Here is a 26683-nt window from a genome sequence, read left to right on the forward strand (position 1 = left end):
ATGGCTGCGGCCACGGCGTGCGGCTCCCCGCCTCCCCGCCCGCCCCGCGAGCAGCCGCCGCCGCGCAAGCGGGGCGACTCCCGGCGGCGGCAGGCCGCCCTCTTCTTCCTCAACAACATCTCCCTGGACGGGCGGCCGCCCTGCCCGCCCGCCGAGAAGCCGCCGCTGCCCGCCGGCCCGGGCGACGGGGAAGAGGCGGCGGCGGAGCCGGCCGGAGCCCCCCCGCGCCTGCTGCCCCCGCCGCCCGTATGCCAGCCGCCGCCCGCCCTGCTCCTGCCCGGCGTGCCCGCGCTCGCCGCCGCCGGAGCCAAGGGGGATGCGGACCCCGCCCGCGGGGGCATCTTCCTGCCGCAGCTGCTGCTGGGCGGCCCGCTGTGCCCGCCGCCCCCGGCGCCGCCCGCCCTGCCGGGGATGCTGGCGGCGCCCAAGCCGGGCGCCCCGGGGCTGCTGAGCCCCACGCAGAGCGCGGCGGGCGGCGCCTTCGCTCTGGAGGCGCAGCGGCAGAGGTGAGTGAGGGGCCGGGGCTCGCCGGGCCAGCCCACACGCCCGCCCCCGCCGCGCTGACCCCGCGGGCCGTGGGAAGCGCCGGGACCCCCCGCGGGCCTGGGAAGAGCCGGACTTTCCCAGGGCCCTGGGCCGGCCGGGGCTCCGGGAGGGGGAGCGGGGCATGGGAAACGGGCGCCCCCGGGGACAGCGAACGCGGGAGGCGGCGCCGGCCCCGCGGCGGCCCCGGCAGGCAGCACCTGCCCCGGCGGCCCGGCCCGAGGTGCGCGGGATCCGGCCGGGGAGCGCTGCCCGGCCCGCGCTGCCGCCGCCTCGGCAACGCCGCTCGGGCCCGGGGACGCCGAGGATGCCCCGGCCGGGGACGCGGCGGATGGTGAGGGGGATCTGCGCAGGGGATCCCTCGCTGAGGCTCTGTCTGCAGGTTTGCGGTACCCTGAACCCTCCTTCTGCTTTTCCCCAGCCCGGTTTCTGCGTTTCTCTGTTTCCAGATGAAGCTGTCAGGGTCACTGTTAGGCAGAGCGCTTCCTGCACTGCTGGTGTCGTGCCTTCTCCTGTTCTTGTGCTGCTTGTCTCTGCAACTGTGTGTTAATGAATGCTTGTGCACAGGGAACTTGTCAGCCTCGGGGGAGGATGCTCTGGCCTTCAGAGCAGGATTACCATTGCAATTCCAAGGGACTTCTGTCAGGCTGAAAGTGTTGCTTTTCTAATCGACTGGAAGGCAGGCTCTTGCTCAGATCTTGGGGATTTGAGCTCTGAAAGAACTCTTTTCAGGCCGTTTCTTGCATAAACAGCTCTGTAAAGTGAGCTGGCCCTCTGAGCCTGCAGATAGGCAGCAGTATCAAAGGCTTTAAGTCTCTGTGGTCTTTACAGTGGCTTCGAGAGCTTTGTCAGTGAGCTGAAATAGAGATGTTGAAATAGAGCTTTAAAGTCAGAGAGTTTGCTAATGCAGTTGATGGGTATCCCCTTTCGGTGTGCATCTCACGGTGGAGATGTCCTGTAAGACGTGAGATGTCCTGTGTATCCCCAGCTTGGGGGTTCAGGTGAATTTGAGGAGAAGTAGCTGTTTGTCAGTAATGTGGGGTGTCCTCATGTGTCATCCCTCCTGGGGTGTTTTCCTCTTGAAACGTTATTTTCACTTATTGCTTTTCTTGTTGTGGAAGAGACCTTTCCCTCCGTGTTTGTTGGAGAAACTGAAGCTGTGCCCTGTATTCTGTAGCTGTGTGCCGCTTGTTGAGCAGGAAAGCCTGGAGGGTGAGGTGCTGCTGTGGAACAGCTCCTACCCAGCACTCCTGGTCCATAAAAGCCAGCACAGGAGGTGCTGTGTGGTTTCATTTCATTGCTTTTGTATTGTAGGCAAAACTCTTGAGGGCAGGTTTTGCATCAGGAGTTTCAAAGCACAGTTCCCTTTGTGGATGTGGCTTTCTCTGTGCCTGTGCATGCAGAGTTCTGGAGAGATGATCCTTCCCCTTCCCATGCCAAGTCAATAGCACACTAAGAAAATATTCCTAGGATCTTCTCACTTGATGTCCTTCCTGCCTCTTTCTTTGGCACCAGGTTTGAGCTGTTCCACTACGGTAATTCTAATCAATCTGGCTGGAAAGAATGATGAATCAGAAATAAAAGGTAGAGAGAAGTGCAAGAGGCAACCAAGGGAATCAAAAGGCTTCTGTCTGAGTAATGACAAAATAAACCATGGAAGATCTGGCTGGAAGGGAATATTGTATTGATCACTTTGCATACTACTTCTGAGGGTGTAGAGTGAGAGTTCATCTGGTTTTCATCTTGAAAAAAAAAGAGCATCTGCTGAAGCCATCAGACAGGAGATTCACATCTTCACATGGACACAAAAGGACAGTTTTGTGCTGCCTGTGGAGATGTGTTAGAGCCAGTGTACCTCACCCCTGTCACACTGGGCACAGCAGTGGGTGAAATGGACCGTCCCTCTGTAATGACAATTTCACTGTCAACTTACAGAATGACTGACTTACCACTTTATTTTTCACTGGACAGTTTCATGCTTTGATCTGTGACAGAATATCTCCCATCCCCACTGAGCAGAGGCATCTCTTCATGTTGGAAATACACGAGGAATAATTCAGGGAATCACAGGAGGAATGTCCTTCAGGACAGTGGTGCTTTTACTTCATCCCCTTCTGTGTTGGGTGAGCTGTTTGCAAACTAAGATTCCAAAGTCAGCAATTACAAAATGGATCATCTTTTATCAGGACTTGGGAATCTGAGAATTGTTTTGCCATGCAGTGATGTTGCCATTCTAGATCATTAACTGCATCATGCAGAGGTACGGGCCAGTGAAGTTGGTGGAGGGAAGGGGAAGTGGAATCTGCTCTGCCATCCTGGACTTTTCATCCTTGGTGCCCACTTCAGGCAGATGTTCTCTTCAGAGTGCTTTTTGAGGCACTGTCAAGAGCTGCTTTGAGCTTTCCTCAGGTGCAGGAGGATCACTGGCTGCAGGGTCCCCAGACTCACTCTGCCTGTGTTCAGTGACCAGTCTTGTGCCATGTCTGGGAATTTCATCCTGCTGGGGCTTGCCCTGATCCATGGAGATCTCTATCTGCTATCAGCATCTCTATCTACTGACAGTATCATTGGGCAGAATTTTATTACAAAACTTGACCTTGTTTGACTTGACTGAGAGGTTGCAAGAAGCTGATGAGAGCGGCCAGCGTGGCTCAGGGCAGGGTGTGACAGCTCTGCTCCAGCTGGGGGGTGGTTATTGGTAACAGGCAGCATCTGCACCACAGATCTGCTCACCTGATGTAACCTGGAGCTGCTCCACAGCTCTCAGGTCCTTTAGGATGGAAACTTGGAGGAGGCACCATTCAAACCTGGATGCTCAGTTTCGTTGTGCTGCTGGCTGAGCGTTACAGACTGAATGACTTTAACCTTCCACTTTGATTTTCCTAAGGAATCTTCTGTTTACAGGATCTTAAATTACAATGCTGTGTTATACCAGCTTGCCTGATCTGCTTGCCATCCCTCTTCCCTTCTCCTTTTCCATCTTGCTCTGTTCTTTTGTTCTTTCAGAGAACGAGCCTCACAGAAAGCAGTGCAGGGAGCAGCAAACAGGGAACAAATCTGCATTCACAGATTTCTAATGAATTTCTGCAGCTGGGTCTGAAACTGGCAGAGCTTTCTGGGGAAACACAGATAGCAGAGAGCCCTGCAAATAGCCAGGTTGTGAAAGCATGAAAAATGGAAACAACAGCCCTGGATGTCAATGCTTGTTGTGCTTCTGAGATTTCATTATAGCCTAATGTAAAAGCAGCTGGTTTTGCCATAATTTGCTGCATTTTGCTGGGCCTAAGAATAAACACAGAGACTAAATTATTTGTGACTGATGCTTTAATGTCCTTGGAGTTCAGTGGTCAGGGAGCTGAACTGAGTGTTTGTGATAGCTCAGTCATTTCTGATTTATCAGCAAATTTAGGTCATTTTGAAAGTGGGAGTTTAAACAGTAGTTGATAACAGCAACACTCTGGACCTACTCTGCTTTTGAGTGTTAATTGGATGCCAGATTGCTGACATAGGTGTGATTAGATGAGTTCTGTGGGTGGAACACCAAAAATGCTTCGTCAGGATTTTATACTTATGGTGGCTAATGTGTTGTTTTGTCCTACTGTCAGCTTACCAGCTGTTGTCACTTCAAGGAATATAAATATTTTTATAAAAACCCCTCTGCTAATAAACAGAAATTGTCAAGATGGATGAAATAAAAAGTCTCAGCTTAAATTTTGAACCTAATTTGGAACAAGCTGGGCACATGGTGCCTTTCAGGAAGCAGTGAGCTCTGTCAAAGATGACAAGCTTTGACCTTTCAGAGGTGAACAGCAGACTGGGATGTGCTGCTCGAGGCTCAAAATGAGCATATTCTAAGCCTGAACTTCATTTAAAAGTCAGCTGGAATGTTAAGGCTGCAGTCTCCTCCCCAGGTTGCTTCAGCAGATTTCTCTCATATTCTTGACTGGAGGTGAATTACATGTGTCCACTATTAAGTGTTTTATAGCTGCCTGTGGACGTTCCCAGGCAGATAAATTAAGCAGAAGAAGTAAGTTGTATGCCTGGCAGGAAACTTGGAGATCAGAACATGCAAGTCCTTGTATCCTGTGCACTCCTGTGAGTGGGTCTGGGTCAGGCAATCCGAGACACTTCCAACACCAAGGTCATTTGACCTCTTCAATTTAGACAGTCCAGAGGCTTTATAGGATCTTTGCTCTCCAGGCAGGAGTAGTCTGTGCACAATTATCTGCACTTGCAGCTGATTTTACCTGTGGATGGATTCTGCAGCTTTTCAGAGTGATACAGGAGGCCTGGCAGTGGGTTTCAGGATGCTGCAGCTTTGGGGATTCCAGCTCAGAGCTCCTTTCTGCAGGAGGTGATGAGAGTGATCAGAATGATGTTTTGCTTCAAGTCAAGGACCCATCAGCCAAGAATGAAAACGCTACCAAATTAAATATAAAAACCAGAATAACCTAATTTTGGGAATCCCATTCAGACCTTCAGTGAGCAAGTCCTGTAGGAGTGTTACAGTGTAGTATATTAAAATTAATTATTTAGTTATATACAGTACATTAGATATATAATATATTAAATAATGTGTTCTCCTGTTTTCCATCTGTCAGCCAGTTAAAGCTGTGAGGCTGTCAGGCTGAGCGAGCTTGAAGATATTTTTGAGCCTTCTTTTGAAGGTTCTGAAGGTGTCTGGCTCTGTAGTTGGAGTTTTAAAAATGCACAATGAAATTTAGGCTCTTTAATGAGCACAAGGTATTGCTGATAAAGCAGGTGACTGCAGGTGGAGGGTGCTCAGCTAAAGCCACTCAGTCAGCCCAGTTCTTCAGACTGAGCTCCAAACTCCTGACCTTTGGTTTACAGCTGTGTATTTAACCTACTGTAACTGGAATTCACCTGGAATTACTGTAACCTACTCTAAGAGGAATTTACCTATTTCCTGAAAAGGTGTTAAAGGAAGAACCTCCAGCTGGCCCTCTGTTTCACAGCACATTCCAAGCCCTTAAAGCTTGCTGCCATCCGACCCCATTGCTGAGGCTGTGATCCTGGAGCTCTTCTCCAGGGAATGCTCCTCTTGTGCCAGCTCCTGCTCAGGTGGAGGTACCCAGGTGCAGACTGGGCACCTGGTTCATTTTGGAGTCCCCACAGCATGGGCTGAACTGCTGCTGGTCAGGGCTGCTTGCTCAACAGCAAGGACAGATTTGCACTTGCTCTGTTGTGGTTGCTGTAATTTAAGCATAAATTTTGCCCTAGTAAAGCTGCAACCTCTTGACTGTGCATTGAAGGGGATGGCTGATGAAATGGGAAAAACCAGGTGCCCATAAAAGCACTGTGGCACCTCTCTGAACTTCATTTATTTATTTGATTTGGTTTCCTCCAGTCACCAGTTTTAATTTTCTCCTTCCCACTTAAGGGCTTTTCTCTTTCTCTTTTTTTTTTTTTTTCTTCCTTTTTTTTTTCAGCTTGGGAGTTTGTGCTGAAGGCTTTTATTTAGCAAGGCACATGATGAAATGACAGCATCATCTCTCAGTGAAGTGCATGAATATTTCTAGCATAATGCCCAGAGTGTCATCAAGGACACTCTCTGCATTTCACGTGCCTGTTTTGGTCAGCAGTTCAGTGCTGAGTAAGCAGAGCACAAAGCACAGGGGGCAGCCAGGTTGGTAAGCTACAAACACCTCCAGAAACTGGGAGAAATTTGGAGAAATTTCTCCAAATTTGTGGTGGTGAATGCTTTGTGAGAGCAGCAGGGATTTTAGGAGTGAGCTTTAGGAGAGGGCCGTGGGCACAGCAAACTTCACATCTGGTTTGGTGGTTCTGTTGCAACAGCTGGGCTTTCACAATACTTACTGGGAGGCATTATTTTCTCCTTGCATTGTCTAAACACTCTGAGCACCAAAACAATGTGATTTATGAAACTCAATGAATATAAAGCTCATTCTCTATTAGGTCTTAATCATATGTGGTTGTGAATCAGCAGTGAAGCAGCAGCTGCTCTGAAGATTATCTAATTTCTTTCCTTGTTAGTATTTAAAACTCTCCAGGCTTAGTGAGCTTCCCACTTACTCGGCCTCCACCTTCATTCAAATTATCCTTCATTTCTGTTCATTCTCATCTGTTCCACAGGCTGTGTGACACATTCTTCCCTTTACTGGTGGAGGAGTGCAGGATTTTCTCCTGGCTGTTTGGGACCAGCAGGAAAGCCCCCGGTGCCCTTTCAATTTTGCAAACAAACCTTGAGTAGGAGCACAAAGCTGAAGGAATTAGGCCTCCTCCTTCATCCTGGGCTCTCACAGAGGGACCTGCTCTGTAGCCTAAAAGTATTTTTCATACTCATGTGGCTGATTTCAGTTTACCCTTTTAAATGAAGATTAAAATGAATAAGTTAAACTGGCCCTGCTGTGAGACTTGTATTAATTCTCTGGCAAGCTGGTACTTAAATGTCAGAAAGCTCTTGGGACAGGCCTGCACTCCAAATGCATGATTGTGGTGCCATAAAACAGCAAGAGCTGGCTTTGTGAGGAAGGAGCACTGAGCTGTGCACTTACTGTTGGTGATGCAAAGTCTCTTTCTTCTCTGCCTCTCAAGGAGCATCTGAGCTGCGACCATCCAGCCATGAAAATGGCCTGCTCAGTGCTGGGCTCTTCGTGACACACAGCCTTTGTGAAGCCATTTGTTTTACCAAAGACATGGTTTTGATGTGATTCAGTGTAAATGCAGTCTGGGCTTCTTCTGGCTTTAATTACTGAGAACTTGTTGCTCCCAGTGAGCTGTGCTCAATCTGCTTTTGAGCAGGAAACTCATTAGTGTGAGTGCTGAGGCTGGTGAGGCACAGGGCACTGATAGCAGAACAGGGATGCTCCCACTCACACACTCTGAGATCTCTGCATGTCTCCTGGGCTGCAGGAGAAATGGAAACTGCTAAAATGTAAGCTTAAATACAAGGAGTAGTTTTCTTAATCCCCCAGTGCCTGGATTTTACCTAGTGAAGCCTAAGCACAGTTCATATCTGTTTGTTGTCTTGCCTTAAGGAATGAAAACAATACAGCTTTAAAATATGTCTTGGAAAAACAAAGCTGACAGGTATGGCTTCCTGTTGTAAACAGGATTTGGGATCTGGATTTCTTGTGCAAATTACCTTTGACAGTTGTTTTTAAGCTAGTGCTTCCAAAAACCAATAAATGATTTTTTTGTCCTTGTTATATTAATAACTCAACCTCTTGACAAATGTGGTCATACTGAGGCCTGTAAAGGACATTAGAAAGGGACATCATATTAAAATAAAATTCGAGTGAGAAATAGGAAACCGAATTCTATTAGGCACTAATTTTACACAGTAATTAAAAATCCTTGACCTCCCCCATCCCACTCATCTGCTGGCAGTGTGGATGGCCAAAGAGCAGCAGAGGGCATCAGCCCTGCTGCTAATTTTAGCCCAGTGCCTGGGGTGTGTGCCTGTGCGTGCATGCAGCATCTGCAGGGCTATGGATGCAGCTCCAACAGAAACAAATCCACACTGCTGGGCCCCTTGGAGGAGGGGGAGCTTTGGCAGCACCTTTGAACAGTCCTGAAGCAGGGCTTGGTGATCCTGGAGGTGATGAGAACAAGAGGTCAGTGTAAGATGAACTTGGGGTGCTGTGCTGGTGGAAACGTCTGAATGTTGGTTGAACTCTGGCTGTGTGGGGCCTCAGAGTGCAGCCCTGTCCCTGAGAGGGATGGGGGTTCATCAGCATGGGGGAGAAATACTGTGAGATTTTAGAAGCTTTCAGTTTCACCCTTCAGGAGGCCAGCTGGTCAATTCACCTGCTGTGGCAGAAATGCAGGAGCCAGAAGGGCAAAATGGAGGGGAGCTTCCAAGTGGCCAAATGGCAGCTGCACCACTGGCCACTGGCAGGCCCAGTACTGGGGGTTAAGGCCCAACTTTAAGGGATTAAAAGAAGATTGGTGAGTGCAGAGTGGGGCCATGGGTGCCCAAGGGAGTGCCTTAGAGGACTGTTAGTGGCCCAGCAGCAGGAGTGGATGAGGCTGATCTGTGCCTGAAGCCACATCTGACAGCACAAGGCCAGCATCCCTTGCATTCAGTACCTGCTAAAGAACTTGCACACTTCCAGCTGCAGGAACATCTTTGTCCTCCTGGGTGTCTGCAGGTAGCCCAGTGCAGGTGGGAGGAGGGGGAAAACTCTTGGCAAGCCAGCAGAAAGGTCAGTGTTCTCTAATCTGGAGCTGTGACTTAACAAGCTTTCTTCTTTCCATTCATAAGACAGGACGTGTAGGGATTACCATTGCTATACATAGATTGCTCTTAGCTGTGTGCTGTCCTGCTGGGAGCACTGCAGAGCTGTGTCACCCTCAGGGCTGGGGATCCCACTGCTGTTTATCCCATGCCCAGCCTCTGCAGGGTTTCAGTGGGACCCTGGCAGGACCAGAAGAGGACAGCTCTGAAGCTGGAAGCACTCAAACATTGGGTTTCCTCAGTGGGAGGAAGAATAAATGTGTGGGCTGGCTCCTGCTTCCCAGGGCAGGAGTCAAAATGTAGCTCTGAAGATAATTTGTTGGGTATTTTGCTGAACACAAGGGGTTTTTGTGGGCTTTTTTTAAGTGCATGTTGAGCTGGTCAGGGATTTGGCAGCAGTGTTGGATTGTGTGAGCCCATGTGTGCACACGGAGATAAGGAGCCAAGGCGTAATCCAGAATTCCTCTGCTTGATAGCCCCTTATCTCTGGGCATGGGGCCTCTGTGTTTTTGCTCTTGATGGGTCCCCTCAGGTTCTGGCTCTGTAAACACAGTTGCTGTTTTTAATGACCCGGAGTGTCCTGCTTTGGCTTTATTGGCTCCTGAAATAAAAAACTGGGAAGCACCCAAAAAAGAGCTCCTAGTCAGGGACATGCAAGCACCCAAACCCTCCATAGCTTGTCACAGCGGTGGCTGGTGCTGGCAAACAGGCATGTTTGGACTTTCTGTTGGAATTACAGCCAGCTCCATGGAACCCATGAACATTTTAATATTGGGTATTTCAATTGCAAATTGCCAGGTCACACACGGCTAAGGCTGCATAGCATAACTCAGCATCTGTAGAGATGTTGGCATTCTTGGTATTTAGGTTGCTTTCAGCAACAAACACACTGTGTAAACCACTTAAAATCCTTTGAATTCCATGGAGCAAAGCAAGAAGTGTTATCCTGGGTGAAGCTGCTTAGCACAGCAGAGGTGACTTGACATTTTTTTGCCATCAAAGTTAGCAGTCACTGGAGTGACCCAGTGCAGCCTGTTGTGCAAGTGTGAGTTGGCTCTATGAGAAAAGCACTCAAACTAAAGCAAATACATGTGTGTGTGCATATTTATAAGTGCAGACTGCTCAAAGTGTCAAATTTTGCTGCATTCTCCAAGGATTGCACTAGTGACTCTCAGAACATGCTGAGGGTGCTGTGTTGCTGTGAAATGTTAGGTTGGGCCTCCAAACTGTTTCAGGTACTGTGGGTTAGTGAGAATTCTTTTCATACACCCCGTTTTGGGATTTGAGGGAGAGTGTCTGGCTCAGCGTCAGGGATTCCTCCAAGGTGACAGCTCCGCTGAGGGCAGAAATTATTTACAAGTGTAGCTAAAAATGAAGTTTCCTGTTGGCAGAGTGGGGATGAGTCATTGTGGTTCTGAGTCAAGGGGAGGGATCTTCCCCTTGCTGCAGCAGGGTTTTACTTCCAGATCTGCTCTCTGTTCAGGTGTTTGGCACTCTTGTCTCTTTCCTGAGAAAACAAGGGGCTATTGAGAAGGTGTGACAACCTCGCTGAGTCTCCACCATGGAGTTAGAAGTTAGGATCTAGCCATGGCTGTCTCAGTCCATCCTGTTTCTCACACCAAGCATCCTTTAACAGAACTATGTGCTTTTTTTGTGCCAGTGCCACTGGCATGAGCTGTGTTTTCCCTCTGTGTGCCATACACGGCGTCTCTCTGTCTCCATCCAGCCAGGTCTCCCCTGGGAGGGGAGGAAGGTTGTGGATGTTACAAACTGCTTTAGAGCCAGGAGGTTTGCAGTTACTTCCTCATTTCATGAAGGGTTTTTTTTAATTGAATTTTAGATGCTAGATTAGACTGGAGAGTGTGTAAATGTGAAAGTGTTAAACGTTCCTGTGCTATTCTTGCTGAAAAGCAGAAAACCAGTAATAATTTTAAAACTGAAGTGCTGGTGGAGGGTGTTGAAGCTGTGCCAGGAAAGTTCTCTAGTTGCACCTTAATGGCTGTGGATTTGTAGGAGGCAGTCTCTAGCAATACTGAAGGTGTTAGTCCTGTGGGAGTGCTTGCCTCCCTTGTGTTTGCAGAAAGGGACACTAATTTTCCATCCTCCTACCTGTTTGAGTTCTGAGCTTTTCTTCCTTTTAAGAGTGCCTGAACAGTGCAGCTGAGAGTCTGCTCTGCTGCAGCTTGAGGTCTGATTTTTGGTTTGTTTTTTTTTTTTATTTTTGCCAGAAACTGGTCTTGTCAAACCAGAGTCCTGTAACTTTTGTCTTGTTGTGCTGTTTCTACATTGACTTCCATGGCAGCACTGCCCATTAGTTGAGTTCCTGTCTCACTTGGGAAGAAAACCTTGGGCTTGAGCACACATGGCTTGTGCTAAAAGTGTAGCATAATGCATGCTCAAACAAAGGCAGAAAATACAGACTCTGATAGTTGTAGTGTCAGCTTTTTGCTGGTGGAGTGCATTGTTCCTATAGAAATTGCAGTCAGAGTTGCACAATTCATTTGTAAATCTCTATCAACAAAGACAGACTTGACTTGGACAATAGTAATGCATCTTACTTTGGCAAAGTCTGTTTTTTTTTGCTTGAATGTAATATCCTATTACTGTTACACTAACTCACGTGAGCCCTACTATTATTCTTGCATCTTCCATTCTGGGACTTCACATGGGTGCCAAATACTTTTTGCTTCGTCTAATAACTCTCTCTATTGTTTCTCAGAGAGATCTGTCAGTTTTATTGAGCTGCAGCCACAGACTCTCAGTCTGCTGACTCCTGGAGCTGGAGACAGCTGTTCTGAATGGAGAATGCACACAGATGTTTGGTCATCATACAGATGTACCTGTAGCTGAGCTTAAATTGATATAAAATGATTTGTTCCCCTGCCTTGATGGGAGGATCTTTTTGTGACATTCTTATCAGATCTTAAAGGAGTATTTGGAAGCTTTTTAGGTGTTTAACTTATAGGTAGGTGTTCTTCTGTGTGGCAGATAATGAATGGTCTTGTTGATGAAGTTGGTAAAAATAAGTATTCAAGGGTCATAGAGGGGGAGACAAGTTCTTGGCCTTTTAAGAAACTTTAAACTCTTAATTAAGCACTCTTGCAACAAAACAAAAATCCAGAAAGCCTGCCATGCATCCTAAGAGCTCGTAGATCTGTTGCAGTTCATAAACTCGGAGGCCATGAACTAATGCTGTTCACTCTTCGTGGTGTTGTGCATTTTGCAGAAGGCGTTTTATCTCCCAGCGCTGCTCTCTAGACTTTTTAGAAGACATAGTGGAGTATGCCAGTGTCCGAAGGTACTTGTTTTCAAAAGCAGCATTAACCTCAGCTCGTTGCATGCCCTCCTCTCCTCCCTCCACCCTCTTCCACGCCAATATCTGAGGTCCTGCATGCTGGTGCTGCCATCTGATCATACAACTGGCATGAATTTTTCTCAGAACACTTAACAGATTTGGCTTTTTTTGTTTTGTTTTTCTTTTTTATCGTTGCAGAACCAAGCATATATCTGGGTCTCCAAGACACAAAAGTTTGAAGAAGATGCACTTCATCAAGAACATGAGGCAGTATGACACCAAGAACAGCAGGTAACGTGTGGAAATCGAGGTTCCCCCTGTACTTGTGTGCAGTAGGAAGCAGCCTCCAGTTCCATGCAGTGAGACATTTAACATCAGTGAGAATTAGGGGATGCCCCTGGGGCCTTGTTAGCTTTATCCAGACTTCTGTCAAAGGTGGTAGGTGCTCATATCTGCTACATTTGCACTGATGATTCTGCCATCCTACTCTGAGGAGGTTAAATCATTCTCTCTTTTCTTCTCTCACTTTTCTTATTTCTCTCACTTTTCTTATCTCTGGCATAGAGAGGTCAGAGCTGAGAATGGAGAAGAAATGGAGAAGCCATTAAGGAGAATGGCTTGATTTAGGCAAATTCTTGGCTCTTGGTCGCTGAGCAGAAGAGAAAGGGAGGCTGCATTTATGTTTGTTATTAACAGAAGTGTGAGGTTTCATCTAAATGGAAAATATTATCTACTTTTTTCACAAGGTTTATGTAAAAATTACATAGATATATATTTAAGGCCTGGGATCTCCTTTGAGTTGCTCCCAAGGTGATGGCAGGTCCTAAACACTGAGATTTGATAGAGAGCCCCAAGGACCTGCAGGGTCAATGTTAAACCCCTGCTCTTCTGCTGCTTTCTGAAAATGTTAAATCCATGGCAGTATCTATGACTTGCAGAGCAAGATAAGAAGAGCCTTGTGTTAATACCCCATAAAAAGCTGCTTTGTAACTTCTGGATCTTAATTCATACCCTGATCTTTCCCCATCTGCTTACAGGATAGTGCTGATCTGTGCCAAACGAACCCTGTGCGTGGCATTTTCCATCCTACCTTATGGGGAGGGGCTACGCATCAGGTGAGTCTGCCCAGCTGCTCTGGGAAATGTCTGCTCTGCTGTTTCAAAAGATCTCCTGCAATGAGTCTGCTTGGTGTCTCCTGTTCTGGGGCAAGTGAGCCTATTCAACCTGCCATTCATGTGTAAGGACAAGAGTTTGCTGTCAGAGCAGGAAAACCAGACACTGCCACAGTGTCAAACTGTTCGTTCCAACTCCAAGAGAAAAATACTGGAAAAGGCAGATTTTTCTTCCAGTGTTTATTCCCATTTTAAAGCACTCCAGTCCTGTGAAATCTCTGAAATCAACTTTGAACAGATAATGTGATTGGCTGCTGTGTAGGTTTTCTATACTCCTGAAGTGGTTAGAAATCAATTGTCTTTAGAGCCACAAACAGTGGTGTCAGCAAAAAAGCACAGGGAGTTTCAGGGAAGGGTGCTGTTGTCTTCAGTGGAAATTCTCAAGGTTTTATAGTGAATTTACACCTAAACAAGTTAAAGATGCTCTTCTGTTTCTCAGTTTTAAGCCATGAATGTCACTATTTGCAACCTAAGAAAAGCAGAAACAGTTTGGACTGATTCACACTGCTTTTAGTGTTTGGACTACATTTTTGTTTACAACTGTCAGTATGATCATTTATGAGAAACAAAACCCACAAACTGGATTTCCCTGCCTCTTTCTTCAGTCCTTTGTGAAGTTTAAGTCCATTCTGTGAAGGTCTGTTATCTACAAATATACCATACAAAACACTAATTCTGTTCTGGCAAAACAATTGTGTTGTCACTTCTGTCCTGTCGGTAACTTATGGACAAAGGAAACGGATGCTTAGTCGTGGGAATTGTATTGTATGCAAATACCTGCCATAAAAATAGTTGATGGGAAAATATTCTCCCACATAATAGAAAGGCAGCAAGGTCACTGGAGCTATTTCAGAGCAGTTCTGAGCGCTGTGCTGTTCTGCTTGCAAGCTGGCAAGGCAGTTCTTCACTTGAAAACTGGATTTTGTATTGGAATATTTGTGACAAAGCCACGTGCTGCCATTGCTGGCACAGGGATCTGCAGCTTCATTCTGAACTTGAGCTTGTGTGCACAGGGGTTGCAAATTTGCTCTTGAAAGGCAGGTTTCTAATCCTGGAAAACAAGTAATGTAAATCAAGTTTGCTGTTACGTTTTTGAACATTAGAGGGTTGGGAATGGTGTAGTCTTGTGCAGAAAGATCATATTAAAAACAGTTTACCTTCAACAGGTAGATTGGTAGATTTGTGTTAAACTGAAATGAAATCTGATTCTTTGGTTAATGAACATCTCCACATTTTGAAAAGAGTAGTTAAAAACTAATGGTCTCTTGGAGGGGGCATGGAAGGGTTGGCTTGTTTCCACACAGGAGAACTCTGACCTGGTGCTGTTGGTTGGTGTTTACCATGGGAAGCTGGGCTTGCATTCTGTAATTGTGCTCTTTCTTACCTGCATTTAGTGATCTGAAAATGGAAGGACAGAAACAGCGACATCCTTCTGGAGGAGTTTCAGTATCTACTGAGATGGTGCTTGGACTGGAAGGAGTAGAGCTGGGTGCTGATGGCAAGGTAAGGACATTTATTTTTCCACCCCAGGACCATTTCATGCTGGAACAAATCAATTTGTGCAGTGCTTTGCTGTCCATTATGTGAGAGCTTTGGCTTTTCAGAGCACTGGAAGTTTTAGACCTCTAGTTTGAAATTGTGGCTTGTGATAATGCTACCTCTGAAAAGGCTGCTGAAGCTTGTTATCACTTCTGCCTCCGTTTCTGGAGAATTGAGTTGGCTTTGCTATCTGAGGCAACATGTGAGTGAAGTTCTGATAGAAATATGGATGAAACTCATACTGCTTGAGTTAAATTTATAATGCCAGAATTTTACTTGTGATTCTCTCCTTTTCTTTGCCATCCCACCAAATCTTCTACAACTCTTCATTTCAAAGTTGTGAAGACAAGGCAAACCTCATCCAACTTTTCCCTTCCTCCTGTCTCACAGTTCCAAGCTCCCCACTCCCAAATCCAGACTCTAGGGGACTCTGATTTGGAAAATCCTAGGTGTCTGGGAATAATCTTTTCAGTAAATTTCCCCTCCATAACCACTACAACTCCCTCTTCTTTCAGGTTGTGTCCTATGCAAAATTCCTGTACCCGACCAACGCTCTGGTTGTGCGCAAAGCCGACGCCTACGGTGCTGTTCCCCCCTGTCGAGCCAGTGCTCCCCGCAGTCTTCCTGGGTCCAGATACAAACCTGTGACAGCAAAAACAATACCAGCAGGGACAGACATTGGTAAGGGCAGAGCCAGCTCTGTCATCACTGGTGCACGCAGCAGAAAAGGCAGAGATTTGTCTGAGATAACTGCAGGTTGTTGTAGGGATGCAGATGCTGCAGCTCGTTAGTGCAGTGCAGATGATGAGCCTTAGGACTGAGGCTTCCACAAACTCCTTACAGCCTCCATATATCTGGCCTAGTTCTGTTTATGCCATTCAGGAGGCACAAAGCTTTTCCTTGGGAATGTAAAGTTTTATATTTCTCACCAATAAACATCTGGTGTACATAGATCCAGGTGGTTCTCCTTGCCTTCTAGCACAGTAACAATGCATAAGCCAGAGTTTTTGCCAAGAATCCCTTCTCTTGTGTAAAAGAGCAAATCTGACAACAACTCTGCTATCCCTTGGACTACAGGCAAAATAATTCAGTCTTGGGTAATTGTGTTCTGGGTATATTTGTAGATGCAAACTCAGTTTGCACTAAATCTAAAATGGTGTGTCAGGCATGATGTGTGTGTGGTGGAGAAAGAGTTTGTGTGGTTTATTTAATTGTTCTAATTTGTGACTGGTGCATTTATGAAATGCATGCATGTGCCTGTAGCTGCAGTTTGTACTGTGAGATCTGCCAACACTTAACATTTGCTATTTGAAAACTTTCTTAAGGAGGAAGCAGGGAGTTTAAAGCTCTTTTTCTGGTGACCCAATGCACTTTCCTCATTCCCTCAGGAAGTGAAGCTGGAGAAGCTGCAGAGTATGATCCAAATCTTCTGGATGATCCTCAGTGGCCCTGTGGAAAACATAAACGTGTTCTCATCTTTGCCTCATACATGGTGAGTGACTGGCATACCTGAAAGAGGAGAGATTCCCTGACAGATCCCCCTGTAAAGAGCTTTTTTGAGGAAGAAAAATTCCTCTAGGAAGAAAAAGTGTTTTTGCTGATAATTGATTAGGAAAACTACAAACAGTTGAGTTTGTACATTGAGCTTGTCAAAGGCCAACCTGACACCTGTCTTCATGTTGTCATTTACTTCTTGTAACCATTTGCTTACTATTTTTTTAAAGACTTTGTCTGTAGTTGGGATTCAACTTTGGGACATTTCAGAAATGTTAAATTGTGAATAATAAAACTCAAGTTTGCCTTTGCATTAGTGTTTTTGGAAGAGTTGTTTGGCTGTCAGTCCCATTCACAAGACAAATTATACATTTTGCTTCTTGCATTTCAGACTACAGTCATAGAGTATGTGAAACCCTCAGACCTTAAAAAGGATATGAATGAAACCTTTAGAGAGAAGTTTCCTCATATCAAGTTGACACTGAGCAAAATTAGGAGGTAAGAAATAAGCCTTGGGTAACAAGGGCATCATCATCCACACTGTCTGAGGCTGCGCTTGTATGCAGCAAATACTGAACCTATTAATAGCATATATGATTAAACACTAATCTCCTGTTGTCAGTTGAGCTGACTTGTAGGATGACAGCCCTGTACTGGAATCTTTAGGATGCTGAGAAAGGGTAACAGTTGGTTTTCAAAGTTCCACCTCAAGGGTTTTGTTTCACCAACTGTGGTGTACTAACACCAGGAGCCAATTAACAGTGGAGGAGCATTAGCTTTGAAACAAACCCTTGTAACCTGATTGCTTGGCTGCAGTGCAGTCCCACTCCAACTGGATTGGCTTTCTGGGCCCTCTGGCTATTTTTGCCTTTCAGTTACCAGACTTACTGATGACTACAGACTCTAACAAGGTTGTGGATAAAGAGTGTTAGATCTGTGGAGACTTGGTAAAGAAAAGCTTTTTGTGGAGGCTACACAGCATTCCTCATCCTTGAGTAAATGCATCTGGTTGCTCCTCACCAATATGCACTGTTGCACCTTCAGAGAGCTGTAATCTTGCTGGTGTTACAGGGAGACTGATGCAATCAAAGCCTATTGAAATAGGCAGCTTAAACATGATTCTGCTGAGTCACCAGGGCCAGGTGTAGCTCAGCTCCAGGGGAAGGTTTGCTTGGGCAGTGTGTCCTGCCTGAGTCCTGCATGCTCCTCTTTGCAGCAGTTCAGAGCAGTGTGTTCCTGCAGGGATCATGCAACTGCAGTGTGGATGGCAGCCCTGGGAGGAGCCATCCACCTCCAAGCCTGCTGAATGCTGAGGTGAAGGGCTGGCTGTGTGGGGAGTGTGGAAAGCAGGCTGCCTTCCCCTCACACCTGGCTCTTACACAAGGTGTCCACCAGACAGGTCTCTGTGCAGCGCTGCTGTCATCTGCAGGGCTCTGCTGTGGTTTTCTGTAGGTCAGAGGGGTTCACTCCTATCACAAACCAGTTTGGGAACCCAGAAGAGATCCTACAGCAATAGCCTGTGTGTCAGTGAGGCAGCTAAGCTGTGGTGTTTATGGGCAGATGAGGAATTGTTCTACCACAGTGGATGTTGTCAGCCAGGTGAAATCAGTTTGTGCATCAGCACCAGCTGGGCTTTTCCACTCTAGGATAATACTTGTCATGGTTTTCCAAAGAGGAGTCTTGCCCATATGCTCCTGTGGGTTGCTGTGCTGCAGTATTTCTACAGCATTTAATAAAATCTGTCATGTTTGGGGGGGTGTCTTTTCTCCTATTCCCAGTTTAAAGAGAGAGATGAGAAACCTGAGTGAGGAATGCAGTCTGGAGCCAGTGACTGTCTCCATGGCTTACGTTTACTTTGAGAAGCTCGTGCTCCAAGGCAAGCTCAACAAACAGAACCGCAAACTGTGCGCTGGTGCTTGTGTTCTGCTCGCAGCCAAGATCAGCAGTGACCTCAGGAAACACGAAGTGAAACACCTAATAGATGTAAGTGCTGTGAGCCTTGTTCCAGCTGCTCTCAGAGCCTCCTCCCTAGCCCATAGGCAAAGATTAAATGCAAGGTTTTCAGTGGCACGTGCTTTTCAGTGGCACAGCTCTTTCAGTTTTATGTCTCATTTAGGACTCTTCCTTGCTTTGTTTTTTTTTAATTCATTAAAACTATCTGCCTGGTGCAGGCTAGTGTCTTACTGATCCTCCAGTAAAGTTATTTTTGCACTAGTATATGTTTGCCAGAGAAGCAGTAACAGTTGTGTGGGTGTCACAGCTGAGCTGATAAGCTGGTTTGATTCTGAAAATACAGCTCAGGCTGTGCATCACAGACTTAATCTAACAATGCCTTGAAATCACCTGGATTAACTGATTCTTTCTCCCCTCCTTTGTTTTGTTTTGTTACCACCGTGATAGAAACTAGAAGAGAGATTCAGATTCAACAGAAGGGATCTCATTGGTTTTGAATTCACCGTCCTCGTGGCTTTGGAACTGGCTCTGTATCTCCCTGAAAACCAAGTTTTACCTCATTACAGACGGCTCACACAACAATCTTAACCAAAGCTCCCTCCCAGCCAGCATCCAGCTGTGCTGGGATCCCACCCCAGGATGCTGCCTGTGGAGCTGCCACTGGCTCAGCTCGTTGGGAAGGCTGCAGGGTGATGGGAACTGCCGAGGTCTGTGGACACAGATGCCAAATCTGGGGCATGGTACGAGAAGAGTTATTGAACTTTTGTTTTCTTTCGGACATTTAAAGCACAAATATTCACCGGTCAGCTGTCGTGGCTGCTTATTATTCCTTATTTATCTTCCTGGTTTTACTAAAACTGTTCTTCCCTATGAAGAATACTATGGTATGGGTTCTTTTTATTTTATTTTGTTTTAAGCCTTTATTGTATTCCTTGAAACTGAAGGAACATCACTTCCATTCCAGTGCACCATAAAGTTCAGATGTTTCTAAGAACCTTCTCACATTTTTACATTAATGAAATGCATACTTTATTTTTTTAAAGATGTGCCTAAAACTGGCTGGTCTGGTACCAGTGCTTTTTAAGTTAGTTCTGTTATTTAGTGGGGAATCCTGAATTTGTATAGCCATTTATTCTTTACCTGCATTGGCCTTGCATACAAGGAAAACAATTCCAGTATATCTGCACTAATAATATACAGGGCATCTATTCTATGATCTATAAGTAGCAAGACTGAAATTACTCCATTTCAATTTATTTACTATAAATAACTTTAAAATATACATTTTGCTTTAGAAGGAAAATTGGTTTGAAAACCTGTCATGAAGTACCACACATTGAGTGAGGTTAGCTGGGAAGTGATTGCCGTCCTAATTCACTCTTGAGTGGAAGATGAGCACTTGACTAAGAGCAATTTGCTGTCAAATGTATAATTTAGGGGTTTTATTTGTTTCTCTGTTCTGTAGCCTGAAATAAGCACCTTTTTTTAGGATTGACTGTATTATAGATGGTCTTATCTGAGCAAATATGAAGCCAGTAGAGTTACTGCTGCCAACAGAGGCCAATGAAACAAAGCATGCTCGGTGTTTAAAATGCTACATTTTTTACTCTCTGTTCTTCCAAGCGTTGCATCACTGTGATGGTCCTCATAAAACTGGCATTTCTTGCACATCTGAGCAGCCACTACTGGCTGGTGCCCAGCAGCTCTCTAGAGTTCCAAGAACTTCTCTGCCCGTTGGCTTATTCCTTCCTTTATTTTTACAGTATCCAGGTTGGGAATGAATTCTTGATTACACGTGGAACCTTCTGTGGTGTTGGCTCTTGGGTTTATTTTCTGAAGCAATATTATTGATACAAGTTACTGGGTCCCTTTGCAAGGAACAAAACTGATACTTGGTTATTCCAATGAGAAAGTTGTAATTTAAGTTTGACTCATAAACTGCCAGACCTCGTGCTGAGGTCAGGGACTTGTTATCCAATATGTAAGTAATGTAAATTCCTGTTCCTTGTATTAAATATTGGTTGTAGCCAAAACCAAAGCTGAATCCTTGCTCTTCAGCTGTGTTTTGTCTGAAGCTAATTTGGCTTCATTAGAATTGCAGCAAACTTTACTGGAGCCCCTTTCTGTCTAAGTGGGGCCCAAAGTGTATTTTTCATATATAATAATTACAGTGACTATCAAACCTTTTGTAACTGTGTTCAGCTGTATGTAGCTTCAAAATATTTGTGTAAAATTTAATATGCTTGTGATTTCTCTAACACAGAAGGAATTTCCAGTCTCCAGAAGTAAGATGTAGCTAATAGCTTAGACAATAAGCTTGCCAGTTATCTTCCAAAAGGTTTAAAAAATTGTCTACTAGTTAAACTTTCTACTGAATATAACTGTCCTTGCATGCAGAAATAGTGATGTACTAAACATCTAGTGTGTAATGAGCCTCCAAATTAGAAAACAAGTGGTGCAGACAGCTGAGGTGCTCCACCACTTCGCAAGGCATTGTGGAGGGGCCAGAGGTACAACAGAGCAAAGAAATTTCTCAAAGAACAGCTTGATTAGTCTGAATGAAATCTGAACGTGTCTTTCTCTGGGAACTTTTTTATTTAGTGTATAAAGAGTTTTCTGTAACAAAATTAACTGAGGGAACAAAACGCACTTTGGTTTGCAACACTTTGCAGTCTGTATTCAGTGGAAGTTTGTCTAGTTCAAGTGGCCATTTGGGCTGAAATTACACTCCCGGAACCCGTGGGTTTACGTCATAAAACCGGCAAGCTTTTGTTTTCTTCCAGGAGAACAAATTGGGATAAAGGAGCATTAAATTACAGAAAGCTGAATGTTGTCTGACAGTTATTCTAGCCCTTGGCTCGGGCGCGCACTCGCGTTGGGAAGCCAAGGAGGACGCAGGGCAGGGAGGGCTGTGCCAGCTGTGTCTGGCAGAGCTGGGGCTTGGGGTGATGCTGCCCAGAGCCTGGGGCTTGTGCAGGAACGTGTGTGTGTGCAGGAACCTGTGTGTGAGCAGGGACAGCAGGGACAGCCAGCCCTTCCGCAGGGATCCTCCCGCAGCTCTGCCCGCCGGGTTCGCCCTTCCCAGAGCGCAGCTCGCCGCCCTGTGCTGGAATCTCTCTTTTTTCACCTAAAAGCTGCCACCATGTGGCAAAGGACTCTCAGTACCTTGTGTTCACAAACTCAGCGCGGGACCCAGAGCCAGACCTGCCGGTTCACGTTTGCACAGCCAAGCTCCTCCTGCTCCGAAGAGAAACAGCTTTACACCGAGAGAGGCTCGGTGCTTTGTGAAGGTGCTGCTGGGGTGGCTCAGCACGGAGAACTCTCTTGAGAAGAGCCTGTACATTTCCTGTAAACAAAACCCCTTCTAGTTTTGTCATATTCCATTATTTAAAAGTCTCAGTTGTAGCCTGTTTGTTTTATTTTGGGTTTTTTTTTTGTTTTTTTCTTCTGTGAAATTAAGATGCTGTGAAATAAAACCTGGTTTTGGTACATGGTTTGTAACCAAATGTCTCATTTTGGAGTAACAGAATGGGTGGTGTTGGAAGGATGGGATCCCACCTGCCCCAGGTGAGGCAGGTCACCTGGGGCAGGTGACACAGGAATGTGTCCAGGTGAGTCTGAAATGTCTCCAGAGACAGAGACTGCCTGATGTCCCTGGGCAGCGGTTCAGTGATCTGCCACCCTTAATGGAATTCATCAAGTTCAGGTGGGATTTTATGTGGTTTTGTTTATGGCCATTTCTCCTTGTCCAGTTGCTGGGCACCGCTACAGAGTCTGACATTTTCTGCCAGCCCTTGGGGACATCTGTAAGGAGTGAGGAACCTCTCAGGCCCAGTTCCTTCAGAGTCCCTTCTGAGATATCTGTACGGACTGAGGAGCCTCTCTCAGGCCCAGCTCCTCCAGAGTTCTCCTGAGAGAGAAGCCCCAGACCCCTCATCCTGGCTGGGTCCCCGCGGGCCCTCCGCAGTAGCTCGGAGCGCTCTCTCGCTGTCCGCTCCCCGATCCCCGGCGGGGCTGGGCAGAGCCGTGACGTCACGCGGCCGTGCAGGAAGAGCTCGCGGCGCTGTGACGTAATTCCGCGTCCGGCCCCGCCCCTTCCTTTCCGCCCGGCCGCGCGCGAGGTGGGAGCGATGGCGGCGGGGCCGGAGGGAGCCATGGGGGTCAGGGCACAGGGAGCGATGGGAGCCGTGGGGGTCAGGGCACAGGGAGCGATGGGAGCCATGGGGGTCAGGGCACAGGGAGCGATGGGAGCCATGGGGGTCAGGGCACAGGGAGCGATGGGAGCCATGGGGGTCAGGGCATAGGGAGCGATGGGAGCCATGGGGGTCGGGGCACAGGGAGCGATGGGAGCCGTGGGGGTCAGGGCACAGGGAGCGATGGGAGCCGTGGGGGTCAGGGCACAGGGAGCGATGGGAGCCGTGGGGGTCAGGGCACAGGGAGCGATGGGAGCCGTGGGGGTCAGGGCACAGGGAGCGATGGGAGCCATGGGGGTCAGGGCACAGGGAGCGATGGCGGCGGGGCCGGAGGGAGCCATGGGGGTCAGGGCACAGGGAGCGATGGGAGCCATGGGGGTCAGGGCACAGGGAGCGATGGGAGCCATGGGGGTCAAGGCACAGGGAGCGATGGGAGCGGGAGCGATGGGGCCGGGGCAGCGGGAGGGATGAGGGCCGGGGCAGCGGGGCCGGGAGCCGTGGTGGAGCCCCGGGAGCGATGCTGAGGGCGGGGACGGTTCTGCCCGAGAGGTTCGGCTGCAGCCCGTGGGCCCGACCAGGGTCCGGCATCACCTCACGGCTCTGGTCGCTGTGGTCACCGAGGAGACTCAAGGAAAAGGCTAGAGCTGAGTCAGGGAGGGTGAGGGTGGATTTTGGGAAAAGGTTTTCCCCCAGAACCAGGCAGTGCCCCGGGGAATGGGCGCGGCCCCAGAGCTGCAGGGGCGTTTGGGCAGCGCTGCCAGGGATGCCCAGGGTGGAGTCGATGGGGGGTCTGGGCATGGCCAGCACTTGGACTCGATGATCCTTGTGGGTCCCTTCCAAATCATTATATTCCCTGTTGCTTGCAGGTGTCTCTGCTCAGTGCCTCAGCAGGAACAGGCCGAGATGCAGAACGACGCCGGCGAGTTCGTGGACCTTTATGTCCCTCGGAAATGGTGAGCAGCGAGCCAGGGCTGGAGGGTCCCCCAAAATCCATCCCAAAAACATCCCTGGAACCTTCACCTGTGTAGCACCTTTTTGTAGCAGTGAATATCTGTACGGGGAGAAAAAATCAGTTTCTTGTCAGTTTAAAAAGTCACTAAAAATAAGCTACTTGTATGAATTTCATTAGATTAAGTCAAATATGTTTTACAGCCTGTGATTCCTGAGCATTTCCAACCTGAGTGTCTTTGACAGCTGTAGTGCCTCTCAGCAAAAAAGGCATAGGAACTAATCTTATTAATTACCTTGACTGCATTTTTGCTTTTTAGAATAGAAAACAACATTCTGTATATTTTGAAGGCCTGTACTGCCCTGTACAGTGTATGAAGGTGAACTGGGCACATAGAAACCAAAGTGAAGAGAAAATTGGCTAATAAGTGTGGTGCTACAAGTAAAAATATAATTTAAATGTACTTAAAACTGCATTTTAATCTTATAAGTAATGAAATCTTAAACTGTTACTGAATTTCTTGTGCAGTTTTGGTTTGCCTGTAGATTGGCTCCAGTAGTTTTCTTTGTCATTGTCACTGGCTGTTTCCTTTTGTTTAAATCTGTCCTGCTTTATTCCTCAGCTCTGCCAGCAACCGAATCATTGGTGCTAAGGATCATGCTTCCATTCAGATTAACATTTCTGAGGTAAGTTTATCCACAGAGTATGTGATGAAAGAGCTAGACCTTTAAACTTTTGATAAAAGTTTAAAAGTTACAGAATTAAACAGCTTGTGATGTATCTTCAGTAATTCAGTAAAGAAAGGTACAATACACATTGACTCCTGCAGGTTCCCAGTTAATACATGTGGGTTCCAATTAATTTAAGTTCATTATAGCATGGTTTGGGAGTTTTTCCCCAATTGTTTATTAAATTCAGCTTTCAGGAATTTTGTGGACACAAAGGTTCCTGTGGCTTATGAGCTACAGAGCTTGGTTTGGCTCTTGAATGGGAGACCACATCCCCACATCTTTTAAAAATCTGAGTCTCCTGAATTATCTCACACAAAAAAAAAAAAAAAAAAAAAAAAAAAAAGAAACCTTTAAAAAACCACCCTGATTCTGATTTTCTGTAGTTGTTAAGACAAGTACTCTTCTTGTTCACCATGTTTCATTCCTTCAGTGATCCCTTTTCCTTGTTTTCAAGGATCAGAGATTAGCAGGACATGGAAATGAGCCCACCTGGTATTACAGGGTTCACTACACTGTGCTAATCAATGATTTATATATTGTAGTCTTTTTCCTGCTAAATGTCTCAGCAATTTGAGAAGGTGAGACAATTTCTGTCTCTCAGCTTGGACATTTTCCTACCCATGTATCAACTCTGTCCCTTTCCCCTTCAGTTCAATTTTCCATTATATGACCTCAGTTAAGAGAAACAAAAAAAAAGAGTAAAGGCGGGAAAATCTACTTTACACAGAGCTTTTCCTTTTGTTCAGAACTTAAATATTTTTTTTCTTTTAGCTACCAGTTCTTGTTAGTCTGTGTGACCCACTAAATTTAATGGCTGCACTGTGTAGCTACACATTTGCCGTGCAAAGATCATTGTAGTTGACTTTCTAACTCCACTGTTTGCCTCGAGGTTTTGTGGTTTATTTTCTTAACACTGCAAGTATTTTTCTGCAATTTTTACCTTAGGGGTGCTTGTCAGGTGTGCTGTGAGAGTGTAAAACTTTGCTGTGGTTGCAGGTGGACAAGGTGACAGGCAGGGTGAATGGGCAGTTCAAGACTTACGCCATCTGCGGCCCCATCCGGAGAATGGTGAGTGCCTTGCTGACCTGCAGAATGCTGTGCTGCTGCTGATGCTGATTAGTCATTAATTAGCTGTGTGTCTGGCCCTGAAAACACTGTGGGAAGTGTGTTTCCACAGGGGTTTTTGGGGCAGAGTAAACACGTGAACCTATTCACAGAATCACAAAAGGTTTGGTTTGGAGGGACCTTAAAGATCATCTCATTTCACACCTCCTGTGGGCAGGGACACCTCCCACTGTCCCAGGGTGCTCCAAGCCCTGTCCAGCCTGGCCTGGGACACTGCCAGGGATCCAGGGGCAGCCACAGCTACTCTGGGCACCTGTGCCAGGGCCTTGGATTGCTTGGAATAATCAATTTCTTCTGGAGATGTTTGTTGTTTTTTTAAAGTAAAATACGCCAATTATTTTCTTCTAAGAATGTGTATCAAGGTACTAATTCTAGCTTTTTTCTGTTTATAATTACTGGAGATGATATCACTTAACTTTAAAATGAGGAGTTCATCACAAGTCCACTTATCTATAAATATATGTTGTTCATGCAAATGTATATTTTTATGCAGTTAAAGCAATTCCTAATCCTTAAGGATGACAAAAAAGCAACAGTTTATTTTGAAAACACTAATCTGCACTAACTGCTGCAGCTGCCTCTCTTCCACATGTGTCAGCAATTATCTGGACACTTGAGAATATTTCCTTTGAGAATATTTCCTTTTCAATTTACAGGGTGAATCAGATGACTCCATTTTGCGTCTGGCAAAAAATGATGGGATTGTGTCCAAGTACGTATGTTTATCTTACCCTCTCACTCCTGCAGGGGGAACTTCCATTCCCAAATCCAGCTTTTAGGAGGACAATCTGTACATTGTATTTATGGGATGATTACACAGTTGATCAAAGATATTTACTTGAGCTGTTGAAGCCGACTCATTTGTAACAATGTTTATTTCATTTTCTTGTAGGAACTTTTAACTGAAGAAACTCCAGGATGGAACATGTGAAATAAACAGTTCAAAACTGAATTGTGCTGTGTCTTTTGTTCAAGTCATAAACACAAATGGGTTTATTGTAGTTAGTGTTGAAAGACTTGGAAATGTGTCTTAAAAATATACAGATTCTCACTGTGAATTTTTAAAACAAATCAGCTTGTAAAGCAGTGCCAGAGTCAAGGATTTCCACTTTGTTCTTGGCTTCACTGTTCTTTTCCAGATTTTATAAGTTTTGCATCTGTAATGGAACACTTGCAGTGTAGCAATCTAACTGAGCTTGCTGCTTTTTCACTGGAAAAACTGAGGGAATTCTTCTTGTTAGGATTCAAGAATGGGTCTGTCCTTTCTTCAGGTGCTGCTTTTCTGTTTGTTGGTAGATTTCACCTGCACACAGCAGGTTTATTTGTCACTTTGTGATTATCACTGAAATGAATGTCATATCTGAGTCTGGGTTATAAAATAAGGTAAATTTCCCCGTCAGCTGCATTTTACCAGTTCCACAATACCCACAACCACACAGGGCCTGTCCTGATCTGCACATTGCTCAGA

At 46.2% G+C, this 26683-nt stretch overlaps 2 protein-coding genes across 2 annotated transcripts; both read left to right on the forward strand.

The window, feature by feature from the left end:
- Positions 1 to 21706, forward strand: CABLES2 (Cdk5 and Abl enzyme substrate 2). The gene is made up of 9 exons (XM_063172535.1): positions 1 to 506; positions 12258 to 12350; positions 13097 to 13174; positions 14626 to 14734; positions 15286 to 15451; positions 16159 to 16262; positions 16656 to 16762; positions 18043 to 18247; positions 18665 to 21706. Exons 1-9 carry the CDS (start codon positions 1 to 3, stop codon positions 18803 to 18805), a joined length of 1509 nt encoding a protein of 502 aa, XP_063028605.1. The 3' UTR covers positions 18806 to 21706.
- A 562-nt stretch (positions 21707 to 22268) lies between these two features.
- On the forward strand, positions 22269 to 26167 carry RPS21 (ribosomal protein S21). Its single transcript, XM_063172536.1, has 6 exons — positions 22269 to 22338; positions 23277 to 23363; positions 23982 to 24045; positions 25087 to 25158; positions 25872 to 25927; positions 26108 to 26167. The coding sequence occupies exons 2-6, from the start codon at positions 23314 to 23316 to the stop codon at positions 26115 to 26117; spliced, it is 252 nt and encodes an 83-aa protein (XP_063028606.1). The 5' UTR covers positions 22269 to 22338; positions 23277 to 23313; the 3' UTR covers positions 26118 to 26167.
- The last annotated feature ends 516 nt before the right edge of the window (positions 26168 to 26683 follow it).

This window comes from Melospiza melodia, chromosome 19, assembly GCF_035770615.1.
Source record: "Melospiza melodia melodia isolate bMelMel2 chromosome 19, bMelMel2.pri, whole genome shotgun sequence".
Classification (NCBI taxonomy): Eukaryota; Metazoa; Chordata; class Aves; order Passeriformes; family Passerellidae; genus Melospiza; species Melospiza melodia.

What these genes read in the sequence shown, in the direction of transcription:
- CABLES2 (XM_063172535.1), top strand. Translation starts at nt 1, where the DNA reads ATGGCTGCGGCCACGGCGTGCGGCTCCCCGCCTCCCCGCCCGCCCCGC. An exon ending in ACCAGCAGGGACAGACATTG is followed by an intron (nt 15,452 to 16,158) that starts GTAAGGGCAGAG and finishes TCATTCCCTCAG; the next exon opens with GAAGTGAAGCTGGAGAAGCT. An exon ending in TCATCTTTGCCTCATACATG is followed by an intron (nt 16,263 to 16,655) that starts GTGAGTGACTGG and finishes CTTGCATTTCAG; the next exon opens with ACTACAGTCATAGAGTATGT.
- RPS21 (XM_063172536.1), top strand. Translation starts at nt 23,314, where the DNA reads ATGCAGAACGACGCCGGCGAGTTCGTGGACCTTTATGTCCCTCGGAAA. An exon ending in CTTTATGTCCCTCGGAAATG is followed by an intron (nt 23,364 to 23,981) that starts GTGAGCAGCGAG and finishes TTTATTCCTCAG; the next exon opens with CTCTGCCAGCAACCGAATCA. An exon ending in TTCAGATTAACATTTCTGAG is followed by an intron (nt 24,046 to 25,086) that starts GTAAGTTTATCC and finishes CTGTGGTTGCAG; the next exon opens with GTGGACAAGGTGACAGGCAG.